The following is an 18,299-nucleotide window of genomic DNA, read 5'->3' on the forward strand; positions in this document are numbered from 1 at the left end:
TGCACGAAGGGAAAAAGTTTATTCCGATCTAACCGATCAATGCCCCTCATAATTCTGTAAACCTCAATCATGTCCCCCCTCAGCCTTCTCTGCTCTAAGGAAAACAACCCTAGCCTTTTCAGTCTCTCTTCACGGCTGAAATGCTCCAGCCCAGGCAACATCCTGGTGAATCTCCTCTGCATCCTCTCCAGTGCAATCACATCTCACTCCAGAGATTTGAGCACAAAACCCGAGGCTGACACTCCCAGTGCCAGTACTGAGGGAGCGCCGCACCGCCCGAGGGGCAGCACCGAGGGAGCGCCGCACCGCCCGAGGGGCAGCACCGAGGGAGCGCCGCACCGCCCGAGGGGCAGCACCGAGGGAGCGCCGCACCGCCCGAGGGGCAGCACCGAGGGAGCGCCGCACCGCCCGAGGGGCAGCACCGAGGGAGCGCCGCACCGCCCGAGGGGCAGCACCGAGGGAGCGCCGCACCGCCCGAGGGGCAGCACCGAGGGAGCGCCGCACCGCCCGAGGGAGCGCCGCACCGCCCGAGGGGCAGCACCGAGGGAGCGCCGCACCGCCCGAGGGAGCGCCGCACCGCCCGAGGGAGCGCCGCACCGCCCGAGGGGCAGCACCGAGGGAGCGCCGCACCGCCCGAGGGGCAGCACCGAGGGAGCGCCGCACCGCCCGAGGGGCAGCACCGAGGGAGCGCCGCACCGCCCGAGGGGCAGCACCGAGGGAGCGCCGCACCGCCCGAGGGGCAGCACCGAAGGAGCGCCGCACCGCCCGAGGGGCAGCACCGAGGGAGCGCCGCACCGCCCGAGGGGCAGCACCGAGGGAGCGCCGCACCGCCCGAGGGGCAGCACCGAGGGAGCGCCGCACCGCCCGAGGGGCAGCACCGAGGGAGCGCCGCACCGCCCGAGGGAGCGCCGCACCGCCCGAGGGAGCGCCGCACCGCCCGAGGGGCAGCACCGAGGGAGCGCCGCACCGCCCGAGGGGCAGCACCGAGGGAGCGCCGCACCGCCCGAGGGGCAGCACCGAGGGAGCGCCGCACCGCCCGAGGGGCAGCACCGAGGGAGCGCCGCACCGCCCGAGGGGCAGCACCGAAGGAGCGCCGCACCGCCCGAGGGGCAGCACCGAGGGAGCGCCGCACCGCCCGAGGGGCAGCACCGAGGGAGCGCCGCACCGCCCGAGGGGCAGCACCGAGGGAGCGCCGCACCGCCCGAGGGGCAGCACCGAGGGAGCGCCGCACCGCCCGAGGGGCAGCACCGAGGGAGCGCCGCACCGCCCGAGGGGCAGCACCGAGGGAGCGCCGCACCGCCCGAGGGGCAGCACCGAGGGAGCGCCGCACCGCCCGAGGGGCAGCACCGAGGGAGCGCCGCACCGCCCGAGGGGCAGCACCGTGGGAGCGCCGCACCACCCGAGGGGCAGCACCGAGGGAGCGCCGCACCACCCGAGGGGCAGCACCGAGGGAGCGCCGCACCACCCGAGGGGCAGCACCGAGGGAGCGCCGCACCACCCAAGGGGCCCCTCTCAAATGGGCATAATAGATTCCGCAGGCCAGGTGACTGGACTGATCTCAGCTCACAACAGAAACCCATGCCAATTCTGTGCTCTGAACTCAGGTCAACTTCAAGGGGCTGGTCTGAGGCCAGATCAGTTTGCAGTCAGCCTGGTTTAAATAGCTACAGTGAATGCACCTCACCAACATGGAAAAGTGAGTTACCCAGAGCCAGCTAGAGAAGGGAAAGACTGCCTGTTACCAAGAGCATGGCTCCATTCAGCCTACTTCAATTAACAATTCCTTGTGCTCACATACTTTTAATGGCATTTGAAATGAAGCACACTGAACTTGCACCATTCCCATCTATCCCATCAGTGGCTTGCTACATTTCACTTGAAGGGACAGCAGCAGAAAGCTGCAATGCACCACCTGCCCTTCACACGCACGAAATATCGCCCACTCCACGCACACAATAATTCGCATTTATATAGCACCTTCAACGCAATATAACATCCCAGGTGCTCCACAGGAGCGCAAAAAGGAATGAAACCGGACGGACCACCCAGCATCGACCTAGACACCGGAAATGACAATTGCAAACCCAGCCCTGTCGACCCTGGAAAGTCCTCCTGACTAACATCTGGGGGCTTGTGCCAAAGTTGGGAGAGCTGTCCCACAGACTAGTCAAGCAACAGCCTGACATAGTCATACTCACGGAATCATACCTTACAGACAATGTCGCAGACACTGCCATCACCATCCCTGGGTATGTCCTGTCCCACCGGCAGGACAGACCCACCAGAGGTGGTGGCAGAGTGGTATACAGTAGGGAGGGAGTTGCCCAGGAAGTCTCATGGCATCAGGTCAAACATGGGCAAGGTAACCTCCTACTGATTACCACCTACCGCCCTCCCTCAGCTGATGACTCAGTACTCCTCCATGTTGAACACCACTTGGAGGAAGCACTGAGGGTGGCAAGGGCACAAAACGTACTCTGGGTGGGGGACTTCAATGTCAATCACCAAGAGTGGCTCGGTAGCACCACAACTGACCGAACTGGCAGAGTCCTAAAGGACATAGCTGCTAGACTGGGTCTTCGGCAGGTGGTGAGGGAACCAACAGGAGGGAAAAAACATACTTGACCGCGTCCTCACCAATCTGCCTGCTGCAGATGCTTCTGTCCATGACTGCATTGGTAGGAGTGACCACCGCACAGTCCTTGCGGAGACGAAGTCCCGCCTTCACATTGAGGATACCGTCCATCGTGTTGTGTGGCACTATCACCATGCTAAATGGGATAGATTTCGAACAGATCTAGCAATGCAAAACTGGGAATCCATGAGGCGCTGTGGGCCATCAGCAGCAGCAGAATGGTACTCAACCACAATCTGTAAACTCATGGCCCGGCATATCTCCCACTCTACCATTACCATCAAGCCAGGAGACCAACCCTGGTTCAATGAAGAGTGCAGGAGGGCATGCCAGGAGCAGCACCAAGCATACCTCAAAATGAGGTGTCAACCTGGTGAAGTTACAACACAGGACTATCTGCCTGCCAAACTGCATAAGCAGCATGCGATAGACAGAGCTAAGCGATCCCATAACCAACGGATCAGATCTAAGCTCTGCAGTCCTGCCACATCCAGCTGTGAATGGTGGTGGACAATTAAACAACTAACTGGAGGAGGTGGCTCCACAAATATCCCCATCCTCAATGATGGGGGAGCCCAGCACATCAGTGCGAAAGATAAGGCTGAAGCATTTGCAACAATCTTCAGCCAGACGTGCCGAGTTGATGATCCATCTCAGCCTCCTCCTGAAGTCCCCAGCATCACAGATGCCAGACTTCAGCCAATCTGATTCACTCCACGTGATATCAAAAAACGACTGAAGGCACTGGACGCTGCAAAAGCTATGGGCCCTGACAATATTCCGGCAATAGTACTGAAGACCTGTGCTCCAGAACTTGCCGTGCCCCTAGCCAAGCTGTTCCAGTACAGCTACAACACTGGCATCTACCCTGCAATATGGAAAATTGCCCAGGTATGTCCTGTACACAAAAAGCAGGACAAATCCAACCCGGCCAATTACCGCCCCATCAGCCTACTTTCTATCATCAGTAAAGTGATGGAAGGTGTCATCAACAGTGCCATCAAGCAGCACTTGCTTAGCAATAACCTACTCAGTGACGCTCAGTTTGGGTTCCGCCAGGGCCACTCAGCTCCTGACCTCATTACAGCCTTGGTTCAAACATGGACAAAAGGGCTGAACTCGAGAGGTGACATCAAGGCAGCATTTGACAGAGTATGGCATCAAGGAGCCCTAGCAAAACTGAGGTCAATGGGAATCGGGGAAAACCCTCCGCTGGCTGGAGTCATACCTGGCACAAAGGAAGATGGTTGTGGTTGTTGGAGGTCAATCATCTGAGCTCCAGGACATCACTGCAGGAGTTCCTCAGGGTAGTGTCCTAGGCCCAACCATTTTCAGCTGCTTCATCAATGACCTTCCTTCAATCATAAGGTCAGAAGTGGGGATGTTCGCTGATGATTGCACAATGTTCAGCACCATTCCTGACTCCTCAGATACTGAAGCAGTCCGTGTAGAAATGCAGCAAGACCTGGACAATATCCAGGCTTGGGCTGATAAGTGGCAAGTAACATTCGTGCCACACAAGTGCCAGGCAATGACCATCTCAAACAAGAGAGAATCTAACCATCTCCCCTTGACATTCAGCAGCATTACCATCGCTGAATCCCCCACTATCAACATCCTAGGGGTTACCAATGACCACAAACTGAACTGGAGTAGTCATTTTAATACCGTGGCTACAAAGGCAGGTCAGAGGCTAGGAATCCTGCGGCGAGTAACTCACCTCCTGACTCCCCAAAGCCTGTCCACCATCTACAAGGCACAAGTCAGGAGTGTGATGGAATACTCTCCACTTGCCTGGACGGTTGCAGCTCCATCAATACTCAAGAAGCTCGACACCATCCAGGAAAAAGGAGCCCGTTTGATTGGCACCCCATCTACAAACATTCACTCCCTCCACCACCGATGCACAGTGGCAGCAGTGTGTACCATCTACAAGATGCACTGCAGCAATGCACCAAGGCTCCTTCAACAGCACCTTCCAAACCCGCGTCCTCTACCAACTAGAAGGACAAGGGCAGCAAATACATGGGAACACCACCACCTGCAAGTTCCCCTCCAAGTCACACACCATCCTGACTTGGAACTATATCGCCGTTCCTTCACTGTTGCTGGGTCAAAATCCTGGAACTCCCTTCCTAACAGCACTGTGGGTATACCTACCCCAAATGTACTGCAGCGGTTCAAGAAGGCAGCTCACCACCACCTTCTCAAGGGCAATTAGGGATGGGCAATAAATGCTGGCCTGGCCAGCATCACCCACATCCCATGAATGAATAAAAAAAAACACATTTTGAGGACAAGTGAATAAAAGCTTGGTTTTAAAGAACATCGTAAAGAAGGAGACAGGGAAGCAAAGAGGTTAGGGAGGGAATTCCAGAGCTTAGAGCCCAGGCAGCTGAAGGCACGGCTGCCATTGGTGGAGCGATTAAAATCAGAGTGAGCAAGAGGCCAGAATTAGAGGAACAGAGATCTTGGAGAGTTCTGGGGCTGGAGGAGGTTAGAGAGATACGTAGTAGTGAGGCCCTGGAGGTGCTTGAAAGCAAGGATGAGAATTTTAAAATTGAGACATTGCTGGACCATGAGCCAATATAGGTCAGTGAGCACATGGGCTGCTGGGGGAAGGGGACTTGGTGCAAATTAGGGTAGGGGGTAGCAAAGTTTTGAATGAGCTCAAGTTTTATGCACTTTATGTATAGACCCACAGTGCTCCACACACCAGAAACTGCATGATCCAGGGTCACATGTGAGCATCACAATATGCTGTGTTACAAACCCACACAATCCAATGTACTGTCTCACACACACACCAGAACGTACTGAGTCACACATATACACAAAACAATGCTTGCATGCACCAAAAGAGAGAATATGGGAATTAAGTGGAGACAGCCAGCTCGGAGTTCATAACACTAATCAGGAGCCCCTTTCCTCCACTTACTGTTGCTTCTTTTACTCCAGCACCGTTGGATGTAGTTCCTGTGCTAGACCACACACACAGAATATGACTTCCTAAATCGGTGAAATCCAAGGCCAGCTTTACCACACAGCTCATTACGGACTAACCCAGGAGTGGTAGGACGTGTGCCTCTGAGGTTTCCTTTATATCCTGGGCTGTTCACACCTTCTGCTGGCGATGACGCATCAACAGAGGGCACGTGATTTATTGAGATCAGCTGCACGCCAGCGATGTTTCAGTGGGTGGCACCCTCACCTCCAAGTCAGCAGGTTGTGAGTTTATGCCCGACTCCAGAGACTTGAGCCCAAAGTCCCACCGGCAGTACTGAGGTAGTGCTGCACTGTTGGAGGTTCCGTCTTTCAGACGAGAGGTTAAACCAAGGCCCCCGTCTGCACCTGTCAGGTGGATGTTAAAGATCCCACGGCCTCTATTCCGCGCAGTGGGGGCAGGGGCTCCCCCTCCCTGGGTCCTGCAGCCAACATTTATCCCTCAACTAATATCACTAAAAGCAGATGATCTGGTCATTATCACATGGCTGTTTCTGGGATCTTGCTGTGTACAAATTGGCTGCTGCGTTTCCTACATTACAACAGTGACTGCACTTCAAAAAGTGCTTCACTGGCTGTGAAGCCCTTTGGGACCCTCCTGGGAAACAAGCTCTCCTCCTTAAATGTTTTTTTTTTCAAATATTCACCTGCCTCTCTTTTTCAAAATCAGTCACTGGTTACTCAAAGACTGCCCCATGCTCAAAACACAGTGGAACATCCCTTTCAAGTTTAAAACTCAACAGATCAGCAGATTTCAAAGGTTCTCGCTGCCCCAAGTTTAAAATGCCAGGCAGGGATCAGAGATAAACCCAGAGTTAGACTACACACAGGTGGAACAAGATAGTACCTGTGGGAAAAGTGGACAGGCTGGACAATGCAGGCAGCCGGAGAGGAGTGAGGCAGTCTCAGGTCCATGGATTATACATCAAGTCCCCCCCATACACGAGGTCACATCACACCTGCACCTGAAAGGAATGGAGACAGGTCAGCAACATTATAAAAGGGGAGCTGTAACTACCTGGAGCCACTGGCCTCGCACAGACCTTCACTCCAAAATAGTTTTTACAAAGAAAAGATTTCATCTTGCGTTGGTTGTACATTTCTAAGCAGCTTCTAAATCCCCAGGACGTTCCAAAACGCTTCACAGCAAGTGTAGTCACTGCGGTTACGTAGGCAAGTGCAGTGAGCTCATTGGGTACAGCAAGATCCCGCAAACAGGTTCCATTTACTTTTCGAATTGCACAATCTTTCCTTGCACGCTGGCAGTAGTTCACTGCATGGCACCGCTGGTCATGGCTGAACTCTAGCTGCGGGAGGACATGTTAAAACAGAGGCCTGCTCAGGCGGATGTAAATAAGCTCTCCCCCAGGGGTCCTGGCCCAACATTCCCCTTCAACCAATGCAAAAAACCAGGTAATTGATTATTTCTTTCACTGGGACCTACAGTCTGCAAAATGGCAGCCACGTCACAGCAGTGACTGTAGCTTAAGCAATCTGTTGTGTGAAGCCTCTTGGCTCCCAGTGGGATACAGTTTCACACCTCGTACAAATTCACTGACTCAAAACCTCCTATGTTTTGGATAAAATGGCCCCCAGACTTGTACAGGTCCTGTAAGCAGAGCACGGATGCACCCTCCGCTTCCTCCAGCTTCAGCCAGCCAACAGGAGCTCGGGAAGTGTGGGAAACCCTATTAAAACACAGTGGGTAGCCCTCTACCTCCCGAGTCAGCTGTGTGTTTGCTTGAACTCCACTCCAGGACTTAAACACATACTCTAGGCTGACAACTAAGGGCAGAACTGAGGGAGTGCTGTACTGTCTGAGGTGCCAGCCTTTGGGCGAGATGTTAAGCCGAGGCCCCGTCTGCCTGTTCGGGTGGTTGCAAGTAATGCCATGATACTTTTTCTTCTGAAAGATGCTGCATTAAGGCAGCATCTTTCTTCCTATCCTTCCCTGTTGAGACACACCTGGTCTCTTCTCAGTACTCCAATTGTATCCCCACTGCCGCAAACTCAACACCGCAAACCCACCAACCACCCCACCAAAAACACATCCCAGCCGGGAATCACAATGCAGCCCAGGAAATGGAACCAAGCCTGTGTTGCACGGCCATGTCACACAGGAATACACTGTTTACAAATCCTCAAAAATTCCCTGGTGGGGCTTTGACCTCAAATGCAAAATTTACAGCACAGCAACAGGCCATTCGGCCCAACTGCTTTAGGCCTGTGTTTACATGAGCCTCCTTCCAAACATCCTATTCTTCTCTCCCTCACATTTATCCAGCTTCCCCTTAAATGCATCTATTTGCCTCAGACCACTCCCTGTGGTAGTGAGTTCCTCATTCCCACCACTCTCTGGGTAAAGAGGTTTCTCCTGAATTCCCTTTAGGAATTATTAGTGACTAAGATGTGCTGGGGCCCAAATGGCCGGCCATCAGGTGTGAGTATGAACATAGGTGAGTGTCACAGCTCAGCCTGACTCCATCCTCCGCCCCAGGTTCACGCACCCACACAGCTAGATAGTAATCAGGCGTAGGATATTTTTATAGTCCCCTTTTTCGAGATGTTGGGCTTCCTGTTGGTGTCAGCTGTGGCTCAGTGGGTAGCCCTCTCTCTCTCTCTCACACACACCTCGGAGGTTGTGGGTTCAAGTTCCACCCTAGAGACTTGAACACAAAATCCAGACTGACACTTTCATTACAGTACAGATGAGTCTTTCGGATTAGATGTTAAACCAAGGTACCATCTTCCCTCCCCGGTGAACATAAAAAGATTCCAAGGGACTATTTCAAAGACGACCAGGGAAGTGCCTCTCAGTGTCCTTCGGCCAATATTTATTCCTTTACCAATGTCACAGATGACCTGGGTCATTATCACACTGTTGTTTGTGGGAGCTTGATGTGCACAAATTGGCCGCCATGTCTTTTACATTACAACAGTGACTTCACTTCAAAAGTACTTTTTTGGCTGTAAAGCACTGTGGGACAACAGCTTAAATTTATATAGCACCTTTAACAGAGTAAAAACATCCCAAGATGTTGCAGAGGAACTCTGTCAAACAAAAATTTGACACCAAGCCACGTGAGGAGTTATTAGGACAGGTGACTAAAAGCTCGGTCAAAGGGGTCAGTTTTAAGGAGCATCTTAAAGCAGGAGAGAGGGGCAGAGGGGTTTAGGGAGGGAATTACAGAGCGTGGGCCCCAGGCAGCTGAAGGCATGGTGTCAAGGTTGAGCAGTTAAAATTGGAGGTGCACAAGAGACCAGAACTGGAAGAGCACTGAGACCTTGGATGGTTGACGGGCTGGAGGAGGTTACAGAGATAGCAAAGGGCAAGGCCATGGAGGAATTCCAACACACAATGTTAATTTTAAAATTGAGATGTTGGCAGACCAGGAGCCAATGTAGGTCAGCGAGTAACAGTGCAGTCACGGGTGAATGGGGCTTGGTGTGAGAGTTAAGGACATTCTGCAGTTGTGAAAGGCACTACAGGACCTGCAAGGCTTTCTCTTCTTTCATTTGTTCACAGCACTGAGAGCATGCAATGACTGCAAGAGGACCACAAACTGCAACCAAAAAAAATAACTCCCCCATTCCCCCTCCAACTGAAGAATGTTTTGTTCACTAGCAATCTGAATACTTCAATTCCAGACGTCTGCTAACTCCAAAAACATCCAACACCACTGCCGTTTCTGGAACACGGTTCTCCTACAAAACTGGGAACCTACGCACAACTAAAAATGCCAACTTTACAACCGCACCCCCCACCCCCATACCCCATCCACCCAACCTCCACTGCAACGCTTCCACTTCCCCCTCCAGCCTTCCATCTGGCCTCAACTCCAACAAGAGCACTTGAAAACTCAACGTTAATTCCCGCCACCGGCGGGGCTGCATTTGTGCACCCTGTGGAGGGGGGCAGGGGTGTAGAGAAAAAAAAAGAGAGGCACCGACCATGCGCCATTACAAGTCTTCAAGCGTGGCGAGAACCAAATAGTCGCCATCCGGTCACCGTAGACTTAACAGCCATCCCTCGGCGGGAGGCGGGCGTCCGCTGCAGCGGCACGTTCCGGAGAACCGTGTGGGAATTGCGGCCGTAGGCTGACAGGGGTAGGAGGCGAGAGGAGTTATTTTTGGCTTTTTCTTTCTCATATTCCCCACCAACCCCATTTTCATTACCCACCTTCCCTTTTTCCTACCTCTCTATCTCTCTTTCTGCCCCCAACCCAGACCTCTCACTATTTACCAGACTGAGGAGCCACTTTGGCCTATGCTTCCCAGTCAGGTGACTGCCACTGCCTGCCTGGCCCCCGAGGCCTGTTCACATCAACGTTCAGCTCAAGCCTAGAGAGACTTTAAATCCAAAAGAAAAAAACATCAATAATAAAAAGCCCATCCAAATATATGCACATATACAGCTACGTAAATAAATTAAGCTTTAGACCTGGGGCATTTCTCTTCAATCACTTTTCTCCATCTTTTCCTCTCAGACGCTTCCTGTTTATTTAAAAATAAAATTTCAGCCCCCCCCCCGCCTCCACTACTACTAACCTCGGAAGGCCCACCTCCCGCCCCCTCGATGGTGATTGGCTGCACAGCACGTCGGTCATCCCGCCCCGGCCGCTCAGCGGGTCCCCATTGGTCTGCGATCACGTGGCGCGGCTGGAGGTCCCGCCCACCCACCTGCCGTCGTCAAGGAAGTTTTTGGCCTTTGCTCCGACTTGGCTTTCTTTTGGGTGTCTGAAGAGCTTGCCCGCCCCCCTTGTCATAAATTATTAAAGCCTTCACTCGAACGTAAAAACGCCGTTGCTCTTTGTCCGGATCATCTTTCTTCCCTGGCGTTAATTAATTGACGCGGTCGATTTCCGAAACTGGGCTTTATTTTTTTTTATCATCAAGGGTTAATTTTTTAAAAAAGGCCGCAGGTTCAGGACCGCGAGTCCCGCCTCCCCCACTCAGTTTCTTGGATTTCATTGGCTGTTCAGTTGTCTGTCATGGCGCCGTGCTCCACTTGGGTTTTTGTGATTGGTTCTCCTCTCTATCAATCATTCGCACAGCCACCCGCCCCCTTTTTCTGAGAGACGGTACAGCCTCCAATTGTGAAACTTTGCAATCCTCCGTCTATTTTATTGTCGTAAGCTGCATTAACTCTATCTCCACTCCATCTCTCATACCTCTCCCCCCCCCAAAAAAATCTCAAATTGCTTTTTTTTCCCCAAAAAAAGGGGCACTATTGTCCCGCCCACAAAGGTAAAATACCCAGCTCCCATTGGTCATCCGAAGCCCGCCGGCGTGGTTTGTGTGGTCCTGCGGCCTGTCAATCACTCGCCGGATGTAAAGGCGCAGTTGAACTTGTTCGGCAAAGGTCAAGTTTGGTCTTTGGGCAATTCAAGTTCTAACACATCCATTGCATAGCAAGACGAGCAATCAATGTTGACATATCAGGCTTGTTCTTAAGATAAATACCCTCTTCAGTGCTTTAATTTGTTAACTTAAGAGCTTATAATGCTTTATTTGCTATTAGATAAGACTAAATTAAAAACTTTGTAACTATTAAGGATTCTGGGGGTCTAAAGCAGCCCATGAATCCCCATCCATTTTGACCAAAGTGTGCAGCTTCAGCACTTGGCTAACTGTTCACTCTCTGGTTGGAAAGTTTTCAATAACCTTTCCAAACTTCAACTCTTTGAGTTGATAACACCATCATGCCTCCAACAGACCACTCAAATGAGACTGCAATCTTGCCGAGCCTGCCACAACGACCGTAGCTGAAATACATTCCATTTTGCTTCCATTAACCAATGCAAACACTACCTCCGAGGAGGAAGCAGTCTTTAACAATGTAGCTCCTCAACTTGAGACCATTTAAGGTGGCAGCAGAAGCAGATGAGGTCCTAAAATGGTAAACGGCATTGTTGAAATGAGAACAGAGACTGCTGGAAATACTCAGCAGGTCTGGCAACATCTGTGATGAAATAGAGTTAATATTTCAGATGCTGAGATCATCACGGAGAGCACGTTTAGCGAGGGGTCACACCACAGGCAAATGCTGCAAAGGCAGGAAGGGAATGGGTGACCACCTGGAAGAGTAGAGGAAGGCAGGTAGTGCAAGAGTCCCCTGTGGCCATCTCCTTCTCTAACAGATATACCACTTTGGATATTGTTGGGGGAGATGTCTCAGAGGAAAGCAGCAAGAGCCAGGTTCATGGCACCATGGGTGGCTCAGCTGCAGAGGAGGGGAGGAAGAAGAGTGGTAGGGCTATAGTGATAGGAGATTCTATCGTAAGGGGTACAGTTAGGCGTTCCTGTGGCTGCAAACGTGACTCCAGGATGGTATGTTGCCTCCCTGGTGCTAAGGTCAGGGATGTCACGGAGCGGTTGCAGGACATTCTGTAGGGGGAGGGTGAACAGTCAGAGGTCATGGTACACATTGATTTAGAGATACAGCACTGAAACAGGTCCTTCGGCCCACCGAGTTCACGCTGACCATTAACCACCCATTTATGCTAATCCTACACTAATCCCATATTCCTACCACATCCTCACCTGTCCCTATATTCCCCTACCACCTACCTATACTAGGGGCAATTTATAATGGCCAATTTACTTATCAACCTGCAAGTCTTTGGCATGTGGGAGGAAACCGGAGCACCCGGAGGAAACCCACATGGTCACAGGGAGAACTTGCAAACTCCACACAGGCACTACCCAGAATTGAACCCGGGTCGCTGGAGCTGTGAGGCTGTTGTGCTAACCACTGCGCCACTGTGCCGCCCTATTAGTACCGACGACATAGGTAGAAAGAGGGATGAGGTCCTGCAACAAGAATTTAGGGAGCTAGGTAGCAGATTAAAAAGCAGGGCCTCAAAGGTTGTAATCTCTGGATTAGGAAGAAACTTTTTCCCTTAGTGGAGGGATCAATAACCGGGGGCATAGATTTAAGGTAAGGGGCAGGAGGTTTATAGGGGTTTTGAGGAAAAGAAATTTCACCCAGAGGGTGGTTGGAATCTGGAACACACTACCTGAAGGGGTGGTAGAGGCAGGAACCCTCACAACATTTAAGAAGTATTTAGATGAGCACTTGAAATGCCATAGCATACAAGGCCACGGGCCAAGTGTGAGAAAATGGGATTAGAATAGATAGGTGTTTGATGGCCGGCACAGACACGAAGGGCCTGTTTCTGTGCTGTATAACTCTACGACTCTATCTGATATGACTCGAAATTCTAACTCCATTTCTTTCTCCACAAATGCTGCCAGACCTGCTGAGTATTTCTAGAATTTTGTTTTTATTTCAGATTTGCAGCAGCTGCAGTAGTTTGCTTTTTAAACAGCATTGTTGGTTTGGTACTGAAGAATGCAGAAGCAAAGATGATATTCACCATGTACAAAATGAGAAATAAAAAAAGTTTCATACAGTGCTTTTCATGATTTCAGGACGTCCCAAAGCACTTTACAGCCTATGAAGTACACTTTGAAGTGTCATGTTGTGATGTAGGAAACATGAGAACCATTTTGCACACAGTGCGATACGACAAACGGTAATAGTACATTTTACATCCACCCAAGAGGGCAGATAGGACCTTGGTTTAACCTCAGCACCTCCAACATTGCAGCACTCCCTCAGTGCTGCACTGGAGTGTCAGCCCAGATTTCTATGCTCAAGTGGGACTTGAGCCCACAACCTTCTGTCACTGAGCCACAGCTGACACCTTGAGCTTAGTTAGCCACAAGTGGAATGTGGTCCACAGCTTTTGACAAACCATTATCGGAAAGATATAAACACTATGGAAAAGGTGAAGTGTAGCATCACTATAATATTAGCAAGGGCTTGCATTCATGAAAGAGACTTGAGAATTTAGAAATATTTTTACTCAAGTTAAGGATGTTAAAGGTTCACTTATCCTTTCCTACGTACATTGATGACACAAAGTTCTATCTCTCTCGGCCCCGACTGCGTCTGTGCTGTCAGACTGCTTAATTAATGTCAGTCCATAGGCTTAACTCCAGCTCGACACAGGGAAGATTGAAGCCATCATCTTTGACCCCCAACCACAGTCCTCACTTCCTTGCCACTGCTCCAGGTTGAACCAGACTGTTGGTACCCTGTTCAATCCTGAGTGAGCTTCCAACTGTGTATCCACTCCATCACCACTCCACCTCTGCATCATCTGCCTCCGCTCTACCTTAAGACTCTCCGCAGCTAAATTATCAAGCATGTCCTTGTTATCTCCAGATTTGATAACTCCAAAGGTCCTCTTGCACGCACCCCTTCCTTTACCCTCCATAAAGTCCAGCTTGAAAGATGAGGTTAGAAATATCATGACCGAGACATCAATTAGAAAATGAACTTGTTTGCCACAGCCTGTTGTTAAAGCAAGTTTAAAAGTGCTTCCAAAGAAGATTTGTTTGAAATAGAGGCATACTAAAATGGGTATGGGGAGTCAGCACAAGAGTGGGATGAGACCAGGTGGCTTATGTGGAGAAAAGCACCAATGCTGACTTGATGGACCCAATCTTCTGTTTCTGTGTTGTAAGGTCCTATGGTTCTATGTTTTTGTTGTGGAGGAGGGTTTTGCAAATGATCACAATGGCTAACTGAGCCAATGGTTGTCATACAACATTCCCGATGGAACAGAAGATACCAGGTTCAACTTTTGGCCTCTGCTGTATTATCTAATTTCAGACTGGACATGTGCTAAAATTGGTCTGAGCACTGCAGAAGGAGGTGGAAAAATTAGTAGGCCGACATTTAATAATTTATTTCACATTTCTTTCTGTAGGCGTTTTATTATTTGAATGAGAAAATTGAAACTCTCTCTGTTTTGTTAAGTGTTTTAATTAAACATATTTTTTTAAACAAGATATGACAATTCAATGATGACAGCTCACCATCTGTCATTGCCTTTAATATCCCACCAGCAAAAGAGGTAAACAGTAAGGCCAGAAGTTTTTACGTTAAAGTGTCATATTTTGCTTTATAATGCTCCTGTGAAGCACCCTGGAACATTTTAATACTTTAAAGGAGCTGTACAAATACAAGTTGTCCTTGAAGTTGTTGCTTTCCAAGACAGAGACACATATCAGGAACAAGAAACTTGTATTAATCTAATTCCTTATCTTGTTAAATGCCTCAAAAAACAGTGAAATCCAGCAATTGTTGTCAAGTAGCAAGTTAATTGTTTATTTATAGTCTTTTTTTGCTGATTATGATGAGAGTTGCTGTTGCTGGCTCATGAGACCCCTTCTTAGCGAAAGCATCAAGCACTCCCAGCTCAAATTAAATACAGAGTAAAGCTCCCTCTGCATTGTCCCATCACACATTCCCTGGGCATGTACATCACAGGTTAGATACAGAGATATAGTGTAAAGCTCCCTCAACACTGTCCCATCAAACACTCTCAGGGGAGCTACAACATGGGGTTAAATACAGAATAAAGCTCCCTCTACACGGTTCGAACTGTGTGCCCAAACCCATTGTGGGAATACCAGTCCCTTTTGTATCCGTGTACCATTTTTCCATTCCCCACTTCAGCAGTGCTCTGGCCTCTATGAGTGAAATTGCTAATTTAGTGAGAACCAGGGAGCTAGGATGAGGATGCTGTAGATTCATTTCACATTCCATCAACAGAAGATGACTTTCACCCCATCATTCTGGGCTGGACCAGGTCCCAGGATGAAATGTGAGTATGCACCACCCCAGCCCACACTTTATTTCTTATTTATTTCTAACATGTTTCAATACTGATTGACCCTGGGCTTGAAGATGGGTTATTTTGTGATTACATTCTTTTTCTGTTCACTGCACTTTGCCAGAAGAGTAGGTCTGTTAGTGTCCTCCCAGCTGCTCACCCCTGCTGGTTTGGAGGCCTGGTTATAGTGTGCGATTTGTGGCTACGCTGTCTCTTCTCGTACCTTACAGTTGGTTTGGAAGCTGCCTGTCATGCATATTACAACTGCCTTGTGCAATATCTGGCTGCATCCCCCCATCTCTCTCTCTCTCTCTCTGTTGGAATTGTTTTGGGAGGCTGCTGTAGGGTATTCTCTGGTACGATTTCTCTCTCTCTCCGCTTCTTATCTGTCAGTTGGAGTTGGTTGGGAGACCGCTTTTGGGTGTCTTTTATGGATTGTTCGCTCTTCATCAGGTTGTACTGACAGGAAGTTGCACAAATTATTGCTGTTTATTTTGCACAGGGTAGAGGAGAGTCATGTGTTCCGCATCTTTGAATGGAAGCTTTTCATTGCAGTAGTAATGCACCACCTCTGGAATACTGTCAAAGAGGGCACTGTTCTGATTCAGTGTGTATTTATTTTCTTTGGTCTGGGCCAGAATGATGTGAACACATCCCTGACTGGTTCTGTACAGAGTAGACAATCACAGGAGAGAGAATCAGTACCATCAAGAGACCATCTGCCTTTTGTTACCCATCCCCAGGTGCCCTTCCCTCCAAATTCTGAAGATTGCAGCGCAGAAACAGGCCATGCAGCCCCTACAGATCCATGCTGTAAGGGTTAGGGTGCTACAGGCATCTTTTGCCCTCCTATAGGGCGGCACAGTGGTGCAGTGGTTAGCACCACAGCTTCACAGCTCCAGCAACCCGGGTTTAATTCTGGGTACTGCCTGTGCGGAGTTTGCAAGTTCTCCCTGTGACCGCGTGGGTTTCTGCCGGGTGCTCCGGTTTCCTCCCACAGCCAAAGACTTTCAGGTTGATAGGTAAATTGGCCATTGTAAATTGCCCCTAGTGTAGGTAGGAGAATTGAGGGATATGGGATTAATGTAGGATTAGTATAAATGGGTGGTTGGTGGTTGGCACACACTCGGTGGGCTGAAGGGCCTATTTCAGTGCTGTATCTCTCCATATACTTCCTTTAAATGGCCATTCTTTATGCATGAACTGAAGTGAGTGTCTGCAGGTAAGGCATCACAGTATACCCTGATCTGAACATCACCTGACACTCTCTCTCCCTACTCCTCATCGGGAGTTACTAGGTGAAGAGAAGCAGGCAGGACTGATTATTATCCCCTCCCTAACCCAAAACCAATGCCATTGCAGCACCCAACTGCTGAGAACAGCTGCCTCAATGCAAACCAGGAAATTATGAGATCTTTTGGTGGGCACAGCTTGGTACCATATCAGGCAGTGCCCTCAATCACTGGTTAAAGAAAAGAGAAACTTGCATTCATATAGCACTTTTCATGACCACTGGATGTCTCAAAGTGCTTTACAGCCAACAAAGTACTTTTTTTTGAAGTGTAGTCACTGTTGTAATGTAGAAAATGTGGCAGCTAATTTGCACACAGCAAACTCCCACAAACAGCAAAGTAAGAATGAATGTAAGAATAATAATCTGTTCTTTTGTAATGTTGATTGAGGGATAAATATTGGCCCCAGGACACTGGGGAGAACTCCCCTGCTCCTCTTCAAAATAGTGCCATGGGATCCTTTTACATCGACCCCAGTAGGCAGATGGGGTCTCGGTCTAACGTCTCATCTGTAATATGGCACCTCTGACAATGCAGCACTCCCTCAGTACTGTACTGGAGTGTCAGCCTTGCTTTTTGGGCTTTGGAGTGGGACTTGACATGAAACCTCATGACTCAGAGGTGAGAGTGCTGCCAACTGGGCCATGGCAATAGGTTGGACATCAAGTGGAATATCGATTTACACCCATGATGAAAGCCATAAATTTGTAGGCACTGTTTAAGTCATGTTCTGTCTTTATGAAATGGATTTCTGGGATTTTCATCATTGTTTTAGAATCGCGTTCAGTGATTCTGTTTAATTTCTGTGTGAAAACCAAAAACCAGTGGCCTTGTCCAAATCTCAGATCCTTATGCATGGGAGCCTCTGATCAGAGGCCAAGCATTCCTTAATGGGTAGGCTACTTGTGCTGCTTCAGAAGAAGGAATTTTCCTCCACGCAAGATCAGGTGGCAGGTTATTCAACCTTGCCCGTCTAAGAGCGAAGACCAAAGTACGGAAAGTCCTCATCAGGGAACTTCTCTTTGCTGACGATGCTGCTTTAACATCTCACACTGAAGAGTGTCTGCAGAGACTCATCAACAGGTTTGCGGCTGCCTGCAATGAATTTGGCCTAACCATCAGCCTCAAGAAAACGAACATCATGGGACAGGACATCACAAATGCCCCATCCATAAATATTGGCGACCACGCTCTGGAAGTGGTTCAAGAGTTCACCTACCTAGGCTCAACTATCACCAGTAACCTGTCTCTCGATGCAGAAATCAACAAGCGCATGGGAAAGGCTTCCACTGCTATGTCCAGACTGGTCAAGAGAGCGTGGGAAAATGGCACACCGACACGGAACACAAAAGTCCAAGCGTATCAAGCCTGTGTCCTCAGTACCTTGCTCTACTGCAGCGAGGCCTGGACAACGTATCTCAGCCAAGAGCGACGTCTCAATTCATTTCATCTTCGCTGCCTCCGGAGAATCCTTGGCATCAGGTGGCTGGACCGTATCTCCAAAACAGAAGTCCTCGAGGCGGCCAACATCCCCAGCTTATACACCCTACTGAGTCAGCGGCGCTTGAGATGGTTTGGCCATGTGAGCCGCATGGAAGATGGCAGGATCCCCAAGGACACATTGTACAGCGAGCTTGCCACTGGTATCAGACCCACCAGCCGTCCATGTCTCCACTTTAA

General features: G+C 49.9%; 2 protein-coding genes across 3 annotated transcripts in view; both read right to left on the reverse strand.

Annotated features, from left to right (window-relative positions):
• Positions 1–10,166, reverse strand: part of LOC137356800 (zinc finger protein 687-like) — a 154,361-nt gene extending 144,195 nt beyond the window's left edge. Inside the window, exons 1-2 of one of the 2 annotated variants that reach the window (XM_068022580.1) lie at positions 10,080–10,166; positions 6,486–6,603 (exon numbers count right to left, since the gene is read on the reverse strand). The gene's annotated coding sequence lies outside the window, so the exon portion shown is untranslated. The remainder of the gene's footprint in view (positions 1–6,485; positions 6,604–10,079) is intronic. The other variant, XM_068022581.1, reaches the window with a different exon arrangement.
• Positions 10,167–14,458: 4,292 nt separating this feature from the next.
• LOC137357008 (SH2 domain-containing adapter protein E-like) overlaps positions 14,459–18,299 on the reverse strand; it is a 33,447-nt gene continuing 29,606 nt past the window's right edge. The window contains exon 6 of the mRNA XM_068022941.1: positions 14,459–15,993. Within this exon, the coding sequence (XP_067879042.1) occupies positions 15,807–15,993 (187 nt within the window). The 3' untranslated portion in view covers positions 14,459–15,806. The remainder of the gene's footprint in view (positions 15,994–18,299) is intronic.

Source organism: Heterodontus francisci, chromosome 46, assembly GCF_036365525.1.
Source record: "Heterodontus francisci isolate sHetFra1 chromosome 46, sHetFra1.hap1, whole genome shotgun sequence".
Classification (NCBI taxonomy): domain Eukaryota; kingdom Metazoa; phylum Chordata; class Chondrichthyes; order Heterodontiformes; family Heterodontidae; genus Heterodontus; species Heterodontus francisci.